Raw genomic sequence first — 20092 nt, forward strand, 5'->3', positions numbered from 1 at the left:
TGCTCCTGCCGCTTTGCCGCTGCCGCCATAATTGACTGTAGTTTCTCATTCAGCAAACCCTCGCTCACGCTACGTAGGTTTTGAAATAACGCGGAGTGGTCTGAAGCCTCTTGGGCTGAATTTCATATCGTAGCTTGGCCTATGACGAAACTGGACAGCCCGTATACTATGCGCTGCTCGCGCCGGTACCCCTCATGGCTCCGCTTGCTCTCTAGCTATTCCATCAACACTCCGGATATTTCGATGATGGACCGCATTTTTTGGTGCTCTGTCCCTGTAGTCATGGTGTGGCAATATGGATGACTATAAATGGCCACAGTGTACGGGGTGCACCCCGTACACTAAGGCGACGAGCTCTTGGATCACCGAACATGGGAAGTGGTGATTACGTGACTTCGCAAGTGGGTATATGCCCACTTTCTGTACACCGATATTCTCTTTTGTGGACTTAGACTTCTATATACTACTTGACAGTACCTATATTATCATTTTACGCCTAGAGCGTTACACTTGCGATCCCACGCTCATGAAAGCACCGTATTCAAGATCCTATGCTCGAGTAGATTTAGGCTCTCCCTTTCAGTGCATCACACCAGACCTACACTACAACAGTCTTCTATATCAATTATAGAAACTGTCATACATGGTTAGACACCAAATACACGTTAAACCCCAATGTTAACCCTGCAGGCGGAGCAGATCGATACCTCTGCAAAGTACTACCCGCCCCCGGGACAGCCTGGCTCGCCGCCAAACCGGTGACAACATACTCACAGAGACTCGTCGCACGCTTGAAGGTAAGCATTTTGAACAATATCTGTTCCGATCGGCCCTCTGGTCGGCCGATGGTGATAACGTATAAGGCATCTCTGCAACAACGTGCTGCGTACGAACAGCAAGATCAATACACGGGCCACGTTCAGCTGCACAGCCCCACTTGTCCAAAGGCCGTGAGGCCTGAGGAATGAGGAGGAGATAAGCTTCTGTGGCTGCGGGCTGTTGAGCCGAGCCATAGCGCAAAATTGTCAGCGACAGAAATAATTGTAAAGTAATTTCAGGTCAATTGACCAATTCGTGCGGCGGCGCCAAACTTCTCGAACCCGAACAACCTACTCGAATGCCTCGCGCTCGCGAGAAGTCTCAGAGACATTTGCATGGTGGGCAATGACCATCGCATCAATTTCCTGTAAAGATTTATGCCCTGAATCTAAGATACTACAGTATGCAGGTCTGCTACAAATTCCCCATCTCGGTACGGGCCCACATCCATACAGGGATGCATACAGAAACCTGCAGCGCGAGACTTTTTCACGCTGGTTAGATGAATTAAATTATTAGAAGGATCTTCCCATGTAGATTCCGTCAGAACTGCCACGTGGGGCTTTTTGACCTTGTTCGTTTGTATTCCTCCTATGAGAGCTGGTTGATCTACATATTCTCTTCCGGAACTACTGCATAGGACTTTTTTATACTGCTTACATACATTTTGTCTGTGAGAACCAAGAGACAGAGCTGGAAATGAATTAAATCAGTAGATGAGGGGCTGCTCAATTTGATTGATTTCTATTTAGCGAAAGGGATTATGCAGTGATTGCAGAAAGGTTATCTGAGAAGCTGGTTTGGGAAGGTGCCGCATAAACCTGAGTGAATTATGTGAGTAGAATCAAAATAAATCTTTGGAAAAAACTATAAAACCTAGATATCATTCAAAAACTTCTGGAGTTTACATTTCCTTATCCACTTTCGCACAATTACTCTTTTTCTTTAGAAGCCATGGCCTCCTTCAAAGCATATACAATCAACTTAACGTTTATGCTAGCTTTCTTTGCATCTCCCATTCTTGCCGTTCCGCGAAACAACGTCAACACAATGAAGGTCTTTGTTCGTACTGATGACTTTGCCTACGTTGAGTCACCGGAATTGGCAACAGCCATAGCTGTTGAGCAAGCGGCCTTGCCTGTTGAGAAACGTTCACACATTCAGGTCCAGGTGAGTGAATTTTGCTTTTAAATGAATTCTTCTTCATAAATATATAGGTCAATTATTTAGCAAGCTACCACATATACTTATGTTGATAACTAATACGAGATGTATGCATAATAGGCTTGCACTAATGCAGACTGCACAAGCTGTAGGACTGTTCTCAATGCAGATTTCAGTGGAAACACCGGATGCTTGTCGGCTCAGAGTACAGCTTGTCTTATCATATCAGATATCACTTCAGCACAAGTTTGGTACTGGAACAACAACAATTGTAATGGAAACTTGAGCAAGTTCCAGGGTTGCCCAAGTGGAAGTACGAATGTTGCTTCACCTGGGACAAACTCCATTGGAATCCATACCGGCTGCAACTAGGTTTATATTTCTTGATTCATGTCACGTTAGTAGGATGAGGTATTAGATTGAGCAACGTAGAAGGAGTGCAGGCCTTCAGCCAGTCCAATCCAATCAATCAAAGGAGTATTCGGATTTGATTGATTTTTGCATTTGCAAAGATCATATAATTGATTAGTTGAGGCTTGGATTTAATCATTCGCGATTGAGTTGATCCTTATTGATCTGTACACGTGATTTGTCGTTCATGGATTTGGTAAGACCATTAGCACTGATTAAGGTTGAAGATCTCCAACGCCTTCAAACTAGTGCCCTTGAAGGGGCAACTAACCTAGTGGATCCATGCTGGCGCCGTCTTTCTAACCTTGGATCATTTCTCGGCCATATCCGCCAGTGCTAGCGCCTGTTGTTCGTGGAATCATGAGCTTATGGTGGAATACATCTGCGAAACAAGCCCTGCTTTATACCAAGATCTGAGTCCCTAGCACATGCGGATTATATCCGCTTGAAGCTGAATGGAAATTTGGCATCGACGGTCTCTTCAACGAGCATGCGCTGAATGTGCTCCTCGTCAAACTTCTTGGCCACGATATCACGGCCCAATTACTTTTCCACGGTTCGTTCATATGTACATATGCTGGTGAGCATTGCCCTACAAATCAATTTACTCAGTGTCCTTTCAACCTCATCATCGCTGTTGTAGCCGAAGATACTTAAACAGTAGACAAATTGATCAAGTTAATTCAGGTGCCATTCACCGAGTCTCGTGGAAGTGATTTGAACTTTTGAGAAGTAACGATTAAATTGATTGGAGGCCTAAAAGCGTGTATGGGCGATGGGTAGGAACTGTATGGCTTTGATTGTTCAGGCACGGATATATATAGTAATTAGAAAATCTGATTCTATAGCAAGTAAGCCGCTTCCGATGGTTACAGTGCTTTGGGTTGAGACCTGTTAGATTGTACGGAAGTTCTTGTTTCAGAATCTGTGATGATCAGTCACACTCCACTCCCCACAATTTACCAATTTATCATCATCAGACAATTCCAACACCGAGGTTGCAAGATGGTTGTTCCAGACTTTCTTGAGATATTCTTCGTAAAGTGTTAGAGACCTGTTCGTGCGCTCGTCTTCTCTACCATATGTTTCCAGACAGTGCTCAATGAGGCTTTTGCCAACAGCTCTCGCAACTTCCACCTCTCCATGCTTCTGCTCGATCAAGAACAACATCATGTAGCCCTGGGCAATCGGATCCACTTTTTGGCCATCGCTTGAAATCATACATGTAATCACCCGGGGTGTTCCAAGCCCTGTTACGTCGCTTAAGAATAGTTAGTCACGTGGTGATTAATTAAGGAGATCTAGGTGGAAGTACTCATCGATGACCGACAAGATTTCAGCATTCAGGCTCGAAACGGTATCATAATCCCCATTCTGAAAGTGCATCCAAGAGATATGTGATTTTATCATGAGTATGTCCACATATCTTTGCTCCGCCGAAGCTTGCAAGTCTGACAAAATCTTTTGCAGGGTAGCGATGCCTGAAACTGTGTCAATGGCACCACCTGCAACAAGATATACAGTCACCTCGATCTTCATAAGCACTAGAAACCTGTTTGTTTGTGGCAGATGGTTTTGAAAGGCTGCAAGGCAGCCCTGAACGCACGCCAATGCCACTTGATGAGAACCGAGACGACCTAGAAGTGGTTTAACACACAAGTTATCTTGCGGTACTCTGTTGGAACGGACCTAGCTTGTATAGAGATGACAAAAATATAACTGCAGGGTGTTGGGAGCTCTGGAAGATGACCTTGGACAGTGAATACATATGACCCACGACAGAAAGTGCCAGGTCGGGCCACGATGTGCAGAGACGTAATATGGAGAGACTCGCGAATTCAAAAAAAGTCGGTTCATCGAGGATCAAAAGATCCTCAATCTTCTTGTTGCAGTCTCGCAACAAACGAAATGCCGGGTCAACTTGGCCCATGTTCAACAAACTGGCTGCTGACCACATACGTTGGTGCCATTGGCGCCCAACATTGATGCTCATGGGGTCTATAGCAACAGTGCTCCATCTTGCAGTGCCAAGGTTGCCCAAAACATAGCAGCGTGTGGCGTGTATACATCTCTCGAGGGCCTTTGTATCGCCCCAAAATATGAGGTCTTTCTTGGGACTCCCTGTCGGAACGAGCTCTAGATAAAGCCACGTAAATTTTATGTCTTTCTTAGTGAAATCTAATGCTGTACTGACCACATCTTCTCTTGATATAGGCATTGATTCTGCGTTGGCTTGCTTTCTTGCCGCGCAATCTTGGTATGTTGTCACCATCTGAGCACTCAGCACCAGAATTCGCATACTTCTCAACCTCTGAGTACCGCAAGTTCTTGCGAATGTTCCATTGGCCAAGCCGGTATTTGTACATCTTTATTCTGGATTTATTTAGTCAGCATTACAATTCAGCCAACAAGATATCTTCCAACCTACGTGGCATTAAAGCCATGATGCGCCCTCATGTACTTCTTCAATTCGCTTAGAGTCATGTTCTTGTCTTGGTACAAGTGTGTGATCGTAGCCCGTTGTGCGAACCAATCCATAGGAGAAGCAAAGCTGGCTCCGGCACCTGCAGGTTCCGTCATGCCCGCAAGTCATATAAAATTGACAGTCTGAGTGTAGATATGCCACGAAGCTCTTGATTTCTTTGAGAAATGAACACCTCATCAAGTGCCTTGGAAGTCATGGTTGGATTTACAATACCCGTGGTCTAAGGTTAGTGCCACGCTAGCACTAGTCTAACCTAGTTGCATCAAGTCGTGCGACACCAGACTTTTTTGCTACTGCATAGACGAATAGATCTGATTATCGAGGAATTTGGACATGTTCAATTTGCTGAGTCTAGCGCTTGCACGAATCATCAAACTGGCTGAAATTTGTGTACTTCATATCACCAATAGGGGTACTATCAAATTCATTATCTTATGTCTCAAGTCCGTTTGTCGTGGTCTTGAACTTGATATCTCAGCACCCCGGGAAGCAGAGTGAAGGAATACCAACACCTTGAGGTAACATTGGTTTCCTACGCGCACCCTGATCTACAAGATTTTGAGAACTGTGTACACCCACACCAATTAAGCCCAAGCCAACAAATTGAGTACTTCTCTCCAAGCTCTGCTCTTACCGAATACGGACTATTGAAGGTCTTAGCACTGGGTCTTTTTATTAGGTTGTCACGAACGAGCTAGGGCTCTGGGCCTAAAAAAGGAGACATCATCTACGGTACAGAGGAGCTAGCGCACCTATGTGTCAGGGAACCCCGGAAAATTAGGCCATCGGCATCCTAGTGGTTTGTTTTTCTTGCTGGCTGTACTACGTCAAAACTGAACTCCTATCATTCTTTTCAGGTTGCTTAAGAGAATATAGTCTCGATTTTGCTCGTATATCATGAAACACCATCCACCACTCACCACTCGGCAGCGCAAATTCTCGTAGTTACTTTACTATTCACCCAGTCTTTCATTCGTTCGAAGCCATAGCGTAAGATAGGTATACATGTGGCATATGAAGTCCGTGGCCGGAGAATATCCCTGTTTAATCTCAAGAACTCGTATTCATTGCTATCAAAATGCCAGAAAATTTTCATCGAATTAAGCATGCTACAAATCGGGGATTTTACATCTACGCCACAAGACATTTCCTCTCACAGATTCCCATACAAGTCTTTGTGCAAGCATTATCCCCTCCTTCTCGACCCACGTCACAAAAGGATTCATGCACATTCCTGCTGTAAAGGACTTTTTCATATCGTTTAAGAGCATATCCACTACGATTGGCTAATAAGTTGTCATTTGCTGCACGGAACCTTTAACTAGGGTTAGGTACACGTCAACAATCTGTCCCTATACTTCCTAACTATCTCCATCCCCTTTCCGAATGAACCCCCTCCCCGAACACATCCCTACTGTAACGACCTGGCCATGGTGCCAGCCTAGCGCTCGAGCAGCGTACGCAGTGCGCCCGTGCGTAGTCAGCGTAAAATTTCCGCTTCGTAACTAGCGACGGTGTGGAATGGCTTCTCCATTCAATTCTTTCCGTAGAGTGTGGGCGACAAACAGATCTATTCAGCGCTGTCCTACGAAGGAGAAGAAAGGGAGTCTTCCCCTCGTACGTGGTCTATAGATAGGGGTTTGGGGTTCACCCGTACGGCTGCTGGCTGCCGACAGCCACATTGTGGCTGTAGTGGCTTACTGCCAGCACACCGGTGACTACCTATACTATGTAGTCAACCGTCGTACGAGACCGCGAATAACATATTCCAACAGATGGAGACAATCTATTCTCCCCTCTCCAAGAATAAGTCTCTGAATATAACCGTCATACCTAAGAGCTTATCACCTGGTAACTCTATCGTAATTGTTACACCTACCTAACCTTTAGCTTTTCGACATTTAATAACTCGCTACTTATAAGTAGTAAAATATTTCAAAGTAAGTTTAATAATTGTAATTCTATATCATAAGCATTAAAAATAGGTAGAGAAATTAAGAATTCATTTATCATATGATATGAGTTTAAGTGTATAATATTTTGAATAATTAAATTTTCTCATATAATTTATAACTTACTTAATAATAGAAATTTATAAAAATGAGTAAAACATTAAATATCTTACTATTAAGCATGATAAGTTAATGTTCATTTTGTAAAATAATTTTATTTATCTGTAGTGTCCGTACTCCCGTTCCTGCCTGCGTAGTTGAGTAAGCTAAAGTCTTCACTGAGATGGACGAGAATTTCGAATTCTACTACATAAGCATCTTTGTTTAATAACATAACAAGCGTTTTCATACCAAAAACACACATCCAATTTAAGCTTCACTCGAAATCGAGTCGTTTTTAGTTATTCTACGAGAAACCTGGCCTAGTTAGGATCCGAATCTAATTCAAGTACAGAAAAGAGAGCTCGCGTTACACTTTAGCATGAAAGATAGGTGATTCTACTATGATAAACAATATTTTAATGAACATCATGCCACATAGTCAGGGCAGTGACGCGAACTTAACCGAGGAACACGTAAAATTAGGGCCTGGGGATGTCTTAACCCAAGCTGACTGTTGAAATTCTCGTGAGTATAGGCTCTCAGCTATCGACTGTTTTCATCTATATTGCCAGCCAATCCCTCCTCCTTTAACCATTCAATTAGATACCATGGGCTTGCTTCCACCTTCCCTTTAGTTTAAGATGGCTTTGTCGGCATTTCCACACTATTAAGGCCTTCCCAATCATGTAACCATTGATGTTCGTTTACAGGAGGTAGCTTCGTGTTTGCCCATTCTTACTTTAATTGTTGGTCAAAGTGTTGAATCCGCTCTATGCCTCTCTCGTGAGTCGTCCAACCGTTGTTGCTCACAGCAATCCTCCAATCTTTCGGCAATTCACTGTCCTTGTACCACGCGTTCAACGCGTCCGTATCTTTGCATCGGGACCTTTTGTAATCATATCTGCGATAAACACGCGTTCGTAGCTCCAAGCTCAACGGTACTGGGTGGTGGATCATCGCGGTTCAGATCTATCGAATCCCTCCACCCATTTGAATGATGTTCAAATCAATTCCTGTATTATGGACTTCTATCACATATCTTCGGCAGCTGGTAACAAGGTTATCAACGTAGCTGGAAGGCATTTCGACGTCATGACACAGAACAAAATGCTCACCAGCAAGTAGTTTCTGATAACGCAGGTTCTATTGAGTTAAATCAGTGAGTTCCCGAAAATGTTGCAGAAAGAGCAGCTACCACCTTTCATATATCCTATGAGCGTTCTAGACGACAAACGGGTGGGGTCATATGTGAAGGACGGAATCCATCTCTGTTTTCCCAATCCCTTGGCTGTTTGCACTACTATTGTGCAATTATCCCTCTCAAGAAATAGTCAGAACAGCGCTTTTAATTCGAAAGCGATCTCCGGAGAGCAAAGGAATTTGCTGAGAGATGTGAGTAAATAACCGCCATAACCTGTGTAACATTTGACCAGTTTTGACGTAGCCAATATCACCAGATAGAAACATACGATACCATGGCTCTGCTTGCTGCAACATAGGCGGGAATCATCTAGTTCCTTCTTCAAGCCCAATACGCTTCATCTACCTCCTGGGATGATGTAGGGTCTATCGTCATGGGTCTTGACGTGCGTTTCTCTATCTGCTGCGGAGAGAGACAGATCTTGCTAACCCGTCACTTTCGACGTAGGAGTTAGTCACGCGTTTGCATGGGTCATGTTCTTAACAATCAGATATATATTCCCTTAATTCATTTACCTACCGAGAATGTGTCCTGCATGAGAGCACAAGACTGTACGTTAAATCTATAAATTACTTCCTTCGCGCTTTCAATACTCAAACATGGACACATATCATTAAATCTGCTCTTCGTCCTTGAAAGGCTGTTAGGTATCATCATCGGCCGACCGAGAAACTCCACCTGCCTAGGATTGAGCATTCCTCCGCTGCCTTGTTCAAGAGACTTGTGGGACTATGGAAGTAAGGTTTTGGGGGCCTATGGACTCGACAGGTATGTACAGTCTAGGTCGAGTAGGTGTATCCTGACCATTCGCGATCTCCTCACTGTTGCCAAGTCGGGCACGAACTTGGATGTGTCCAGTCGTGAAAACCGAACATTTAGCAAAATGGCAGAGTGTTGCCGGAACCTCGATGGTTTCGGCAACATCGTTTGGATGGCTACGACGCTTGATAAGTAGATACTGGACGGAAAGGAAAGCAACTTGCAGATCCTGGTTTGCCTTTTCATTTCTACTCGGTATATTAGCCCCACCTGAATACATTACTACGTAAATAGTCTTAAAGAGTCACATTCAATCGCTCCTATAACACATGGGTGCAAGCTTGATGTATACGGGAAGACCAAGGGTGTATTGTATTCCGATTAATGACTCTATAGATAGTAGATCATGCAGAGAATGTCAAGTTGTTCACAAAGCTGCCAACTACCGCCGGGACGTAGTCCGTCGTGACATACCAGCTTGGCTTGGTCATGTTATCCCAGACGTGCAGACCGTTGATAGTTAAACCCTGGAAATCGACAAAGTCAACCGAACAATCCTCAGCATAGCTGTATATGGCTGCGGTGTTGATTGTGTGGCCATTACTCTTGTCGGAGTTATAGGCCATATCCTTCACTGTGACAATCTTCAGCCCACGGCCCGGTGCATTATTGGACTTCGTGTTGTACATAATTCGGAAGGAAAAGAGCATGCCCCAGCGGAATCTTCCACTCGAATGTCATCAATTTCAACATTCTGAACCGAGTTCTCATCACCGATGCTAAAGGCGATGGTGCCTTCGTAATTAATCTGCGGCTCTCGCTGGTCGAGAATATCGATATTCCGAAAAGTAACTCCGTCCATTGTCTCTGGGCTCAATGGGTTTCCGTGCGTACCGACGTTGATTGGATGAGCAATGTCGGCCCAGAGCGATGGGTCCCGTACCGTTATATTCGACGAGTTGCCCCACCAATCATTGCGGTGCTGGTAGAGCGCGATACAGTCGTCTGAACTGCGTATGAAGACCTTCTCCACGAGCACATCCTGGCTACAGTATATATCCATGCCGTCGCCCCACTGGTGACTGGTGATGCTGCGCCAGCCGCGAGCATGGATCAACTGGGATTGGGCCACAAGGAACCCTCCTGTTGACACGAAGGCGCCATCAATGATGATATTGCTCGAGTACTGTATGCTGATAGCGGCTGAAAGAAAACCCCTTCCTCTAACCGCGATGTCAGAGGCGTTGACAATACTGACAGCGGTTCCTGCGACACTCGGGAAATGAAGGTAGGCTCCAGGCAAGGTACAGCGTTTGACCGGATGTGAGATTGAGTTGGCCTGGCAGTTCATGATAGCCGGGTCCATAGTATACAAGATCACTGCGATTGGCCGCCTCCTGTTCCGCGATGGGATCTGTCTCGATCTCACTTGTGAAGAGATGAACAACGTTAAATATATCGTCGTTCACTTCCACAACGATATTGTTGCATGGCTGAGACATTGAAAGAGATTGTACCATCTGGAACATCCGGCAGAATCCCATAAGATAACGGCCGTATGCGGACAGATGAGAGAACAGGGAAGATAGTCGGATTAGGCGTGACCGATACTTGCACGGTCCCATCATAATCAAAGACCCCGAACTGGGTAGAGTATTTCTTTGAGCTCCTTGTTGTAGCATTGATCTCAGCTACGATGGCAGAGTACAGAGGGACGGTAGTCCACGTGCCATTCGCGGACGCATCGTTCGCACGTATTAAGACTTCGTAAGTCGTAGATTTATTAACCTCAATTGGTTGTTCTTGTATGAAGGCGGAGTTACTTAACGCTGATACAGTTGAACTCAATACCCATATAACCATCAGGAACGGCTTCAGTCTGGTGATCGTGAGCATCGTGGTGGAGTGCCGAGAAAGGTTCATGGACGACTTGGCGGCGGGAGTAACATGATGGTGATGAAGTGTTGTGGAAACAGTTGCACAAATGGCTCTAATCTATTTAAGCACTTATTGAGAACTCGCACAGAATGAAGCCCAACCACGACGCGTCCCTACATATATCTAGTAGGATGAGCAGCTCTTCACGGCCACACGGACCCCATTCCCGCATCCTGGCACGGACGGAATTTTTATTTTCCAACCTCCTGCAATCTGAAATCTACTTGAATAGTTAGGAAGATCATGCGCGCCAATAAAGAAGTACGATTTACGGAGTGAATGTTGATGACAAGGTTGTCCCCAACTGGAAGGCTCCGCGACTTTTCCCGGGGTTGAGCTCGGCCAAGACACCCCACGGTGCCCCGCAACGTATATTGTCTTGGGGCCCATTGCACCCTGTATTTGACCTTTATTTCAACATCGCAGATCCGTCTTAAGATGGTCGAAGCGTCGTCCTGGCTCTTTTTTTCCTCTCCCCCCTTCCCTTCTCCGTTGTTAGCCGTGGAATTCTGGTCATGGACACCGCAACGAGCCCAACGGGCAAGCTTTGGAAACTACGCTAAATAGCGGTTACAGGATATATAGAACCGTGTAACGTACCCCACGGGCGAACGAACCACTTCTTAAAACCTCGCACCATAAAGTATAAGTCATCTTCACAACAACGGTGAAAATCAATTCAAATTAATCGTCCTCGTTTAAAGAGGACGATTCTACAACATTCTGATAAGTGCGCGTATTATGTCCGTGCTCTCCGCACCTTTATAGCGCTATGGCTGCGTCTTAACCCTCTTCGTACGACTACTACCTTGACGTAATTCACCTTGTAATTGCCCGTCTACCTCCTTTTAAGACCGTTAGTCTTTTATAGCTTGTATACTAAGTAACCCTCCATCTTGTAATTAGGTCTTTTTCGTACGACGGTATCGCCTTAATAGATTATTCGCCTTTCGAAGTGTAAGATTCTCGCCTTCTAAAAAGACGACCCGGTATATTACTTATATCGCGCCCTTTGTAAATTAGTCTATAACTGAAAGCATAGCCGTATAAGAGCTATTTAAGTATCGTACGATACAATTCCGTATATATTCGCTTTAAGATACTGCCTCGATTAGGTTATTCGGGGTTTTTAATTCCTAAATAAGAGGAAGACTAAACAAGGTCTTAGAGGGTATTAGAGTATATAACTTTATATCTAGTCGCGAAATAACGTATTATAAATCGTGTGGTATTAATCCGGCCCCTTAGAAATCTCCTTAAATATTAAAGGAAGAAAAGGTAATATAAAACGCTATATCAAACAAGGGAAGGAAGTCCTCTTTCTAAATACAAGTAATACTAGCCCGGATTATATACTCGATCGCTTATTTATACGACCTTTTTAAAACCCGAAAATAGCTAACGTTAAGGGGCTAAAGCTTATATAACGAGTAAACAAGTATATAAAGAGTAATATTATTATTCTCTTTATAATGTAACTTAAACCCGGTCGAATAATAGCTTTCGTAGCCGTCTAGAATAAGAAGATAATAAATACTTTTCGTATAAGACTTAATATATATTTAATCTTTACCTCTTTTATTCGTAGTCTAGCCACTTTTAATAACTATAATTATTATATCCTTTAATAAAGGGCTTTCCTCGTAACACGAAGAGAGGTGCCTTTTACCGGCGAAGATAATATACGGAGGAATAACGTACCCGGGCGAACTAACGCCCTGGATAACTATTACTTATTCCCGATTACCTTGTTATACCGTCTTAAGTCTTCCACGCCGATCCGACGTAGTTACGACCATTTCGGACGAGATCTGCCTTATAAGGAAGCCGGTCTCGTCGAAGTTATAAATATTATCTTCTTAAATCGCGTATTTTTGGATTACGTTTCGTACGATGGTAAACCACGTACGATACGCGTCGGGATCTTCGTAAAGGACCCTTTAGTTATCGATCCGTCGATTAAAGCGCGTCTAGAGTTATGGTTATCGTCGTACAAAGGTTAACGCCTAGTTTACTCCGACGCGTCCCGCGTCGCGTTAGGAAAGGAGTCGGTTCGCTATATCTTCGACACCACTTATTCGAAGAGGAAATGATCGCGAATTTAGGTTAATTATATATTTTATAATTACTAGTTTTTTAAAATCGCTTAATTTTCGATTATTCGCGGAGATTTCGCGCCGCGTAATTCTGCCGCGTTATCGGCTACGTAAAGTATTATATAATATATTATACGTCGTAACGGCGTGTCGCAAACTTAATTTTGGGTTCGTACGAAGCGCTTAGAGCGCTAGATTAATTTGGTCTTCATTATAAGTACCGACCATGTTGCGTTATGGTGGTATTAAGGAATAAAGTTAGATGGTACGAAAATGATGTAAAGTGGTTCGTTCGCCCGTGTGATCCGTTCGCCCGTGGGGTACGTTAACCTTAAACAATATTTTCAGAGATTGTTTGCTCTTACTCATTACGTGTCATGGTGCGTTTGGATCATGTTAATTTCCCATCAACTTCCGGTTCTGGGTGATGAATCTTACGGGAGTTGACATATAGATTGACAGTATTTGAAATGCCTCAATCTTCGTCACCAATCATCCAAAACCATCGTACCAGGAAGAGAAATCTATCAGCTATAGTTCGAGATCCTTCTCAGGAGAAACTGCTTTGTCCTAGTTGTCAAATAGATTATTTGTATCATTATTTTAAAACCTTCCAGACGACGGAACCTAGAACGCTAACCGTCCTTGCTAAATCACTTATTCTGCATTGACAATACAGCGAAAGCTCCGCAAGTTCAGCTACACTCTTGAAACAAATAAGATAATACGATGTATTGCAAACCTCCAATCACGGATTTACGTCCTGTCCACCTCCCATTTTTAATGAAGTCGTTCGATCAAGAGTTGCTAGGCCGGTTACACTTCGCCTAGCACAACAGCGAACCGGATTGAAACCTGATTAACAGAATGCCCGGAGATCCGAGCATAATTCCAATCAAAGATAGCCATAGTGGAAGCCAGAAAGATTGATCGGCATTCAATTCGAAACAATCGTTAATTGCAGGGTTGAAAAGCTTCCGGAGCCCGGCGTCGGGTGATATCTCGGACCGCCTCCGCAGTTCCGAGATTCTTGCAATAGGCTTAACAGCAAGTATATATTCACAAGAGAGCGCTCGTGCACAGCACCAATATACCTATACTGGTAATGTACGATTTAGTAATATGCAAACAACGGTCGAATGTATGTCGTTGTTGCCGCGTCATGCTCCGCACCTTGGCAAAGAATGTCAGCAACTACCCATTACATTGGTCATACTAAGAACCCTTCCCCGGTGGGATGCAGAAGTAGATATCAAATGATGACTTGATCTTAATTCAATCACATAAATTTAAGTCAACATACAGATCCTCGGTCCATTCAGCCGTACAATGTGGAAATTTAATAAAACTGGGGTTTGCCAAACCTCCCCCTCCCCCCCCCCCCCCCCCCCAAAAAAAAACCCCCTGGTTAGAACGCGAGTCAAGCGGTAGCGAGACCCACCCTTACAGTTCGGCGAGCAGGGGTGACAAGTTAGACCTGTTTCAGGACAAGGACCTTTAATTTGGGCATCTAACTGTCACTTTTTTACTTCAACCTTTTATCTTTAACGAGAATGAGAATTCGATCGATAAAATGTCTCCCGTTGACCTTGTTGGCGGCCCAGCGAGTATGCCTGTCATCTACTTTCTTTCTAATTAGATTCAATCCATTCATTATTACCACTTTGACTTCACGATGTTGACCATATACTTTCTTTTGACTTCTTTCATTTCGCTTAGCATTCAGTCATTCGTTCATCCAGGGCTGCTAGTCACCGACGCTGATCTGAATCGTGCTAGCGCCAATTTGGACCATGCTCCATGGAATAACTCATACGCCCAGCTCACCAGTTGTAAAGTCGCCAGCGCTTCTGTAAGTAACTTTCGACGTCATCTTCTGCCATTTATGTCCTGTTTAAGGAGAGGCCAGTTATAGGTTTAGCGACTTTGCCCCTGGAATATAAACTTCAACTCCCGATACTCCGTTAAAGGACATGTGAAGAAGGAATCGCTGACCCCAGTTGTTGTAGTACACGCCAAATCCCGTCAGTGCCGTCTATAGAGGATCTGATGGTGTGCACGCAGCGAACACAGATATTTTGTGGAATGACGCTGCAGCCGCTTTTGCCCTTGCCCTGAGGTGGAAGCTTTCCGGTAACGACTCATATGCCGACGCTGCAGCCAACGTCTTGAAAGCATGGGGAGAGACGTTGACGACCCTTGGTGGCACAGATGATGCCTACCTGACAGCAGGATTTCAGGGACACGAGTTCGCGAACGCCGGCGAGCTACTCCGCGACTACGAACCATTCGTGCAAGATGGCTTTGATGCGTTCAAGTCCATGATGACGACGGTTTTCCTCCCCATGAACCTCGACTTCTTGAACCACGTGCTCGGATCAGAGCACAATGTCAAGCATTTCTTCGCCAATTGGGAACTGGGAAATCTGGCTTCGACGATGGCTATTGCTGTGTTGACCGACAATTCGACGCTGTGGGACTTCGCCGTCGACTATTTCAAGAATGGCGAGGGAAACGGCTGTATCAACAACGCAGTTACTAACATCGTTATCGACCCTGACACGGGAGCGTCGCTCGGTCAAGGTCAGGAGTCTGGTCGAGACCAGGGCCATTCGGCGCTTGACTGGCAAATGCTGGGTGTTATCGGACAGCAGGCATGGAATCAAGGGGAAGATCTATTTGGCTACAATGACAGTCGTATTCTCCAAGGGTAAGTCTACAGTACTTCGCTATCGCTTCCGTGCTAATGTCTTGAATAGCGCGGAGTATTTCGCACGTTATAACCTTGGGCATGATGTCGATTTTGAGGCATACACGAACGGTATCGTCAGCTTCGATATCATCAGCAACGTTTCTCGAGGTGCGAATCGTCCAACCTGGGAGTTACTGTATAGTCACTACGTGCAAATCAAACAGCTGGATGCGCCTTGGACTACGGCGTACCTCAACTATAGTCTGAATCAATATGGGGGATTTGAGCCAGGTGCCGGAGTTTCAGGGAGCACGTCCGGCGCGTTTGACGGTCTCGGTTGGGGCTCATTGCTGTATCACCGTGATGATAACGACACATCGTCCGCCACGAGCTCTGCGTCTGCGCCCACTGCGACTTCTTCTTCAAAGAATTCCGCGCTGCCATCCAGCTTCTTCCCGTCAGTCATATACTCTACTTTCTCGGCTTCTTCTACCGTTGCCGCAATTAGTACAAGTTCTGTGGTATCTGGTGGACCGAGTACGGCTCAAGGCGAATCATACCCGATAGCTACGCCAACCCAATCGTCAATTATGACGTCCATCGCGGCAAAGCCGACAGGATCATCGACCAGAGTCTCATACTCCAGTCAACCGACGGATCAGGTTCATGCTCATGGCTGTCATGCACGGAGATACTACCACGGATGAGGAATAATTTATAAAGAAATGATCTTGCCGGCATCTGCATTTCCCGATGCTCGTTGAATTGCCCCTGGAATAGATGCGCAATGAATGATCAAATCATATATTTTTCTACCAGCTGTGTTTACATATGTATACTTTTAGACAATCCATGTCTGGCAAAAGGATTTAACTCAACATTCATAATCACTTCAAAGTCGTGGCTCTTGCTAAACCCCCCGTAGTGGTGATATTGTTCGGTATGAAGATACCATATGGGGAGTTCTAGATTTGAAACAGAATGGGGCTGCATTATCGAGATGTGAATCAAATCAACCACTAATCTGTCGGTTCTTTGAGAAATCCATGCCCGATCAACTTGCGATTGTACCGGTCTTCAAAGTCAAGTCACCGCTCTACCAGATATTATATGACTGTCATCAGCGTAATGCACGAACGAGCTGAGCTATTCTCCCCAAGGACCGACACCTGGTCCTTTAAATACCTTGCCCGCTTTCCATACCCACTTCACGCTGTCTACTTCTTGTAATACTTTAACATCCTTGGCTGGATTTTCAAAAAGCCCGATAATGTCGGCCTCGTATCCAACTTTCAGCTGTCCTGTCTTGGGGGCCTTGGACCCCACGGTCAGTGGCCCATTCGCAGTAGCAGCCTTGATAGCATCCAGATTACTCATTCCGGCGTCTACGGCATACTCCAACTCTTTCGCGGCATTGAAACCTGGGGACATGTCTGTCCCTAACGCTATCTTCACACCTGTCTTGATAGCCAGGCAATAAGCGTCCCTGTTAGCAGTAGCCACCAACTTGGTCTTCTCCCAAACTTGCGGCGCCAACCCTTTGCCACCGGTCGACAGCAAGATCTCGTTGATGGTTCTGGTAGCCACATATACGATACCCTTCTCTCTGATGAGGTCTATAGCTTCGCGGTCTGCAAACGAACCATGCTCTACTGTTGTAACCCCAGCATGGACAGCTGCCATGATGCCCGGCTTGGCATGCACGTGGGCGGCTACAACAAGGTTCTGTCGTGTGGCCTCCTCGACAATACATTCCAATTCCTCGGAGCTGAATTGCGCGCAGAAAATGTCATCATTCAGAGACCCAACACCGCCAGACCCCATCACTTTGATACAACGCGCACCGCGGCGGATGTTGAGACGTACAGCACGCCGACACTCTTCCTTGCCGTCTACCACCATTAGTGCGCTTGTTCCGAAGTGACCTGATGTAACGTTTGCTACACCAATGTTGCTCAAGACCACACCGGCTGGTAAGTCATGAAGATCGCCATGCCCGCCAGTCTGGCTCAAACCCCCACCAGAACTGTAGATGTTAGGTCCCACGATGGTGCCGTCTTCAACGGCGCGCGCAATCTCACATCCAAGCCCGGACAGGTCGCGGACAGAGGTATAGCCCCACTGGAGCGCGTCCCAGCACCCTTTGGCGAGTCGTGCTCCAGCCTCGGCAGGGTGAGTAGTGAGGAAGGCAGCATTGCTGGTGGCGTCTTCGGGTACCCCGGAGAAATGAACGTGACAATCCCAGAGACCCGGCATCAAATAGGGCACTGAAACTGCTCGATGTGGCGATTCGCTGTATTTATCAGGCAGATCGGACTTTGGACCAATCCAAGCTATTAGTCTGCCGTCGACAACGAGTATCGCGTCTAGGATAGGCTTGCCATCGCCGGGGATCAAAAGGGTGGTGGTGATGATGGTGAAAATGCACTTTTTCGCAACAGCAACGAAGTCTTTAACTTTGGCGTGTGGGCGGGTTACTCGTTCAGATATTAATTCCCAATCCTCGAACTGTTCCGATCCTGTTTGTTGTGTTAAACATGCCATTATCCTAAATGTCCACGGCTATGCCTATGATAATAACAAGGGATATTTGGGTTCGGATTATACTTATTCGTAATAAGAGAGTAGAACGAGAAGTCGAAATGCTATTTACCGTTGACGTCAGCTTACGGTCATTTTTATAACGGCCTAACCATTTCCCCTCACTTATATAACCAACCCCCCTGCCCTCCCCTTTTTACAACGTAATTTACGAGAAGCCGAACATTCCTTCTACATTATGTGTGACATTTGAAAACATTGGGCCCACTGTCCCTAGAACTATGGTAATCTCATGGTATATATTCGTTGCGAAACACTCCCTAGGCCTTGCACCCCCTAGTGGAAGGGCTGCATGTAACGACCATTCTTATGGAATCGAACTCTAGACCTCTCCGTGTGCTCAGGGATTTTGCGCCCGATTTACCACTCTGGGGCCGCTGTCGCGCTGATCCTCTCTCGGAGTCACTATCCAGTAGAATAGCTATTTAGAAGAGTCGAATATGTGCGATGCGCCTTACTATACGAACTAGTCGCACTCTCGGGCAGCTATCGCCGTAGGCTCTTATAGCCGTACGTATAACTCATCTGTTTTTAACAGTTTAAAATGCGCGCCCTAAACTGTAACGCTAACCGGACTTAGAATTATAACATTTAAAAACAGTAGGCTTACCGTTTATAAAACGATAGTAATCTTAAGGTATATCTATAAGGGTATGGGTGTGGATAGCACTAAGCTGTGAGAGCTGACAATAAAGGTGTCAGACAACAAGCCTACAACTTTACGAACTGCAAAGTTGATATGGGCTTGTAATATGTCTTTTTTTGAAAGCTATCCTAGGTACAGATCAGAGTGATCTGTCTATATACTGAAGTAGTGAGTGTTGGCTTTACTAATGCTACAAGGGAGCCAAGTGGGTCGTACGACCTTCGTCGTGGTTGTCCAGGGTCTGATCAGTATAAGGTCGAAGGGATGGAACTTGTAAATAGTCGGAGGGCCATGCTTCTTCATACTTTGGACTACGGTCGCGTGGCTAGTTTTTGCAGCAGTGCATTCGGGAGACAACGAGAATGGCTCGTTGTCACTAATTAATGTTATTTTGGTCACCAAGTTCATTCTTTCCATTCATTTCTCAGTGATCAGTCCGCGAGTGAACCAGCGAGTTCGTTCGTCGTGAGGCTCATAACCTAAGGGACAAGACAGTGGTCCTGGTTCAATACTTGTTATAGCCTACAGCCCCGCTATAGGTATTATAATAGGAGTCCTCTTAGTGTTTTATCGTAAAGTAAGGAGGCGTTTAGCTTAAGTCCCTCTTATTTCGTAATAAGGGTGGCAATAATATTTGCTACTCCTTTTATAACTTTATTAAATTCCTAAAGTTTGTTAATAAGCTATATTTTAAGGCTGTTCTCCTTACGGGTTTCGCGTATCTCTCTTATTAATTCTTCGTATTATACTTTAACGTCGAATTCTTCCTTTTCGTCGGATTCTTCGACTTTTATCCTTTCGGCTAAGGCCTTAAGTAATTATTAGTTATTTCTTCCGATGTTCGATAAATTATTTAAAATATTACTTAATACTTTTACGGATAACGTACTTAAATAAGAGTGATTAAAATGTAACGATTATATTATTAAGTTATAAAACTACAAATAATATAATAGGCTAGGTTTATGCTAACAAGATATATAGCCGTAAAGAGAATATTATAATGATAAACCTTTAAAGTATATTAAATAATAGAGATTTATAAGTATAGTCGTTAAAGCGTTAGCTTTACTTATAAGTAAGATAAATGCTTAGATTAATTATTAAAGTAATAACTGTCTATATAGAGTAGGAAACCCAATCCTTATTATATCTATTTATTCCTTTACTAATGTTATTAGCTTACTACTGGCTTACTGTTAGCTTACTGCCTAGTTAGTGATCTA

General features: G+C 44.7%; 5 protein-coding genes across 5 annotated transcripts; 2 read left to right on the top strand and 3 right to left on the bottom strand.

Annotated features, from left to right (window-relative positions):
* Positions 1–1773: 1773 nt before the first annotated feature.
* Positions 1774–2436, top strand: BKA67DRAFT_671150 (uncharacterized protein; the record flags this gene model as incomplete). The annotated part of the gene is made up of 2 exons (XM_046108690.1): positions 1774–1989; positions 2104–2436. The coding sequence occupies 2 exons, from the start codon at positions 1774–1776 to the stop codon at positions 2353–2355; spliced, it is 468 nt and encodes a 155-aa protein (XP_045951404.1). The 3' UTR covers positions 2356–2436.
* A 785-nt stretch (positions 2437–3221) lies between these two features.
* Positions 3222–5046, bottom strand: BKA67DRAFT_651828 (Clr5 domain-containing protein; the record flags this gene model as incomplete). The annotated part of the gene is made up of 6 exons (XM_046106088.1): positions 4823–5046; positions 4589–4767; positions 4084–4530; positions 3710–4031; positions 3358–3655; positions 3222–3236 (listed from the first exon to the last, which is right to left on the bottom strand). The coding sequence occupies exons 1-6, from the start codon at positions 4972–4974 to the stop codon at positions 3222–3224; spliced, it is 1413 nt and encodes a 470-aa protein (XP_045951405.1). The 5' UTR covers positions 4975–5046.
* A 4251-nt stretch (positions 5047–9297) lies between these two features.
* On the bottom strand, positions 9298–10756 carry BKA67DRAFT_596206 (pectin lyase fold/virulence factor; the record flags this gene model as incomplete). Its single annotated transcript, XM_046105271.1, has 4 exons — positions 9298–9567; positions 9624–10167; positions 10202–10386; positions 10421–10756. 4 exons carry the CDS (start codon positions 10754–10756, stop codon positions 9298–9300), a joined length of 1335 nt encoding a protein of 444 aa, XP_045951406.1.
* Positions 10757–14437: 3681 nt separating this feature from the next.
* On the top strand, positions 14438–16471 carry BKA67DRAFT_135960 (chondroitin AC/alginate lyase). Its single transcript, XM_046095036.1, has 3 exons — positions 14438–14779; positions 14937–15637; positions 15687–16471. Exons 1-3 carry the CDS (start codon positions 14603–14605, stop codon positions 16324–16326), a joined length of 1518 nt encoding a protein of 505 aa, XP_045951407.1. The 5' UTR covers positions 14438–14602; the 3' UTR covers positions 16327–16471.
* A 133-nt stretch (positions 16472–16604) lies between these two features.
* Positions 16605–18250, bottom strand: BKA67DRAFT_587786 (amidohydrolase). Its single transcript, XM_046104353.1, has one exon. The coding sequence runs from the start codon at positions 18161–18163 to the stop codon at positions 16766–16768; it is 1398 nt and encodes a 465-aa protein (XP_045951408.1). The 5' UTR covers positions 18164–18250; the 3' UTR covers positions 16605–16765.
* Positions 18251–20092: the final 1842 nt, after the last annotated feature.

This window comes from Truncatella angustata (genome assembly GCF_020726525.1).
Source record: "Truncatella angustata strain MPI-SDFR-AT-0073 chromosome Unknown BKA67scaffold_13, whole genome shotgun sequence".
In the NCBI taxonomy this organism is placed as follows: Eukaryota; Fungi; Ascomycota; class Sordariomycetes; order Amphisphaeriales; family Sporocadaceae; genus Truncatella; species Truncatella angustata.

Bases quoted from the DNA above. Each gene is read 5' to 3' on its own strand.
- BKA67DRAFT_135960 (XM_046095036.1), top strand. From the start codon at position 14,603: ATGTTGACCATATACTTTCTTTTGACTTCTTTCATTTCGCTTAGCATT. The intron at 14,780-14,936 runs GTAAGTAACTTT...CAGTTGTTGTAG, and splicing joins GTAAAGTCGCCAGCGCTTCT to TACACGCCAAATCCCGTCAG. The intron at 15,638-15,686 runs GTAAGTCTACAG...TGTCTTGAATAG, and splicing joins GACAGTCGTATTCTCCAAGG to CGCGGAGTATTTCGCACGTT.
- BKA67DRAFT_587786 (XM_046104353.1), bottom strand. From the start codon at position 18,163: ATGGCATGTTTAACACAACAAACAGGATCGGAACAGTTCGAGGATTGG.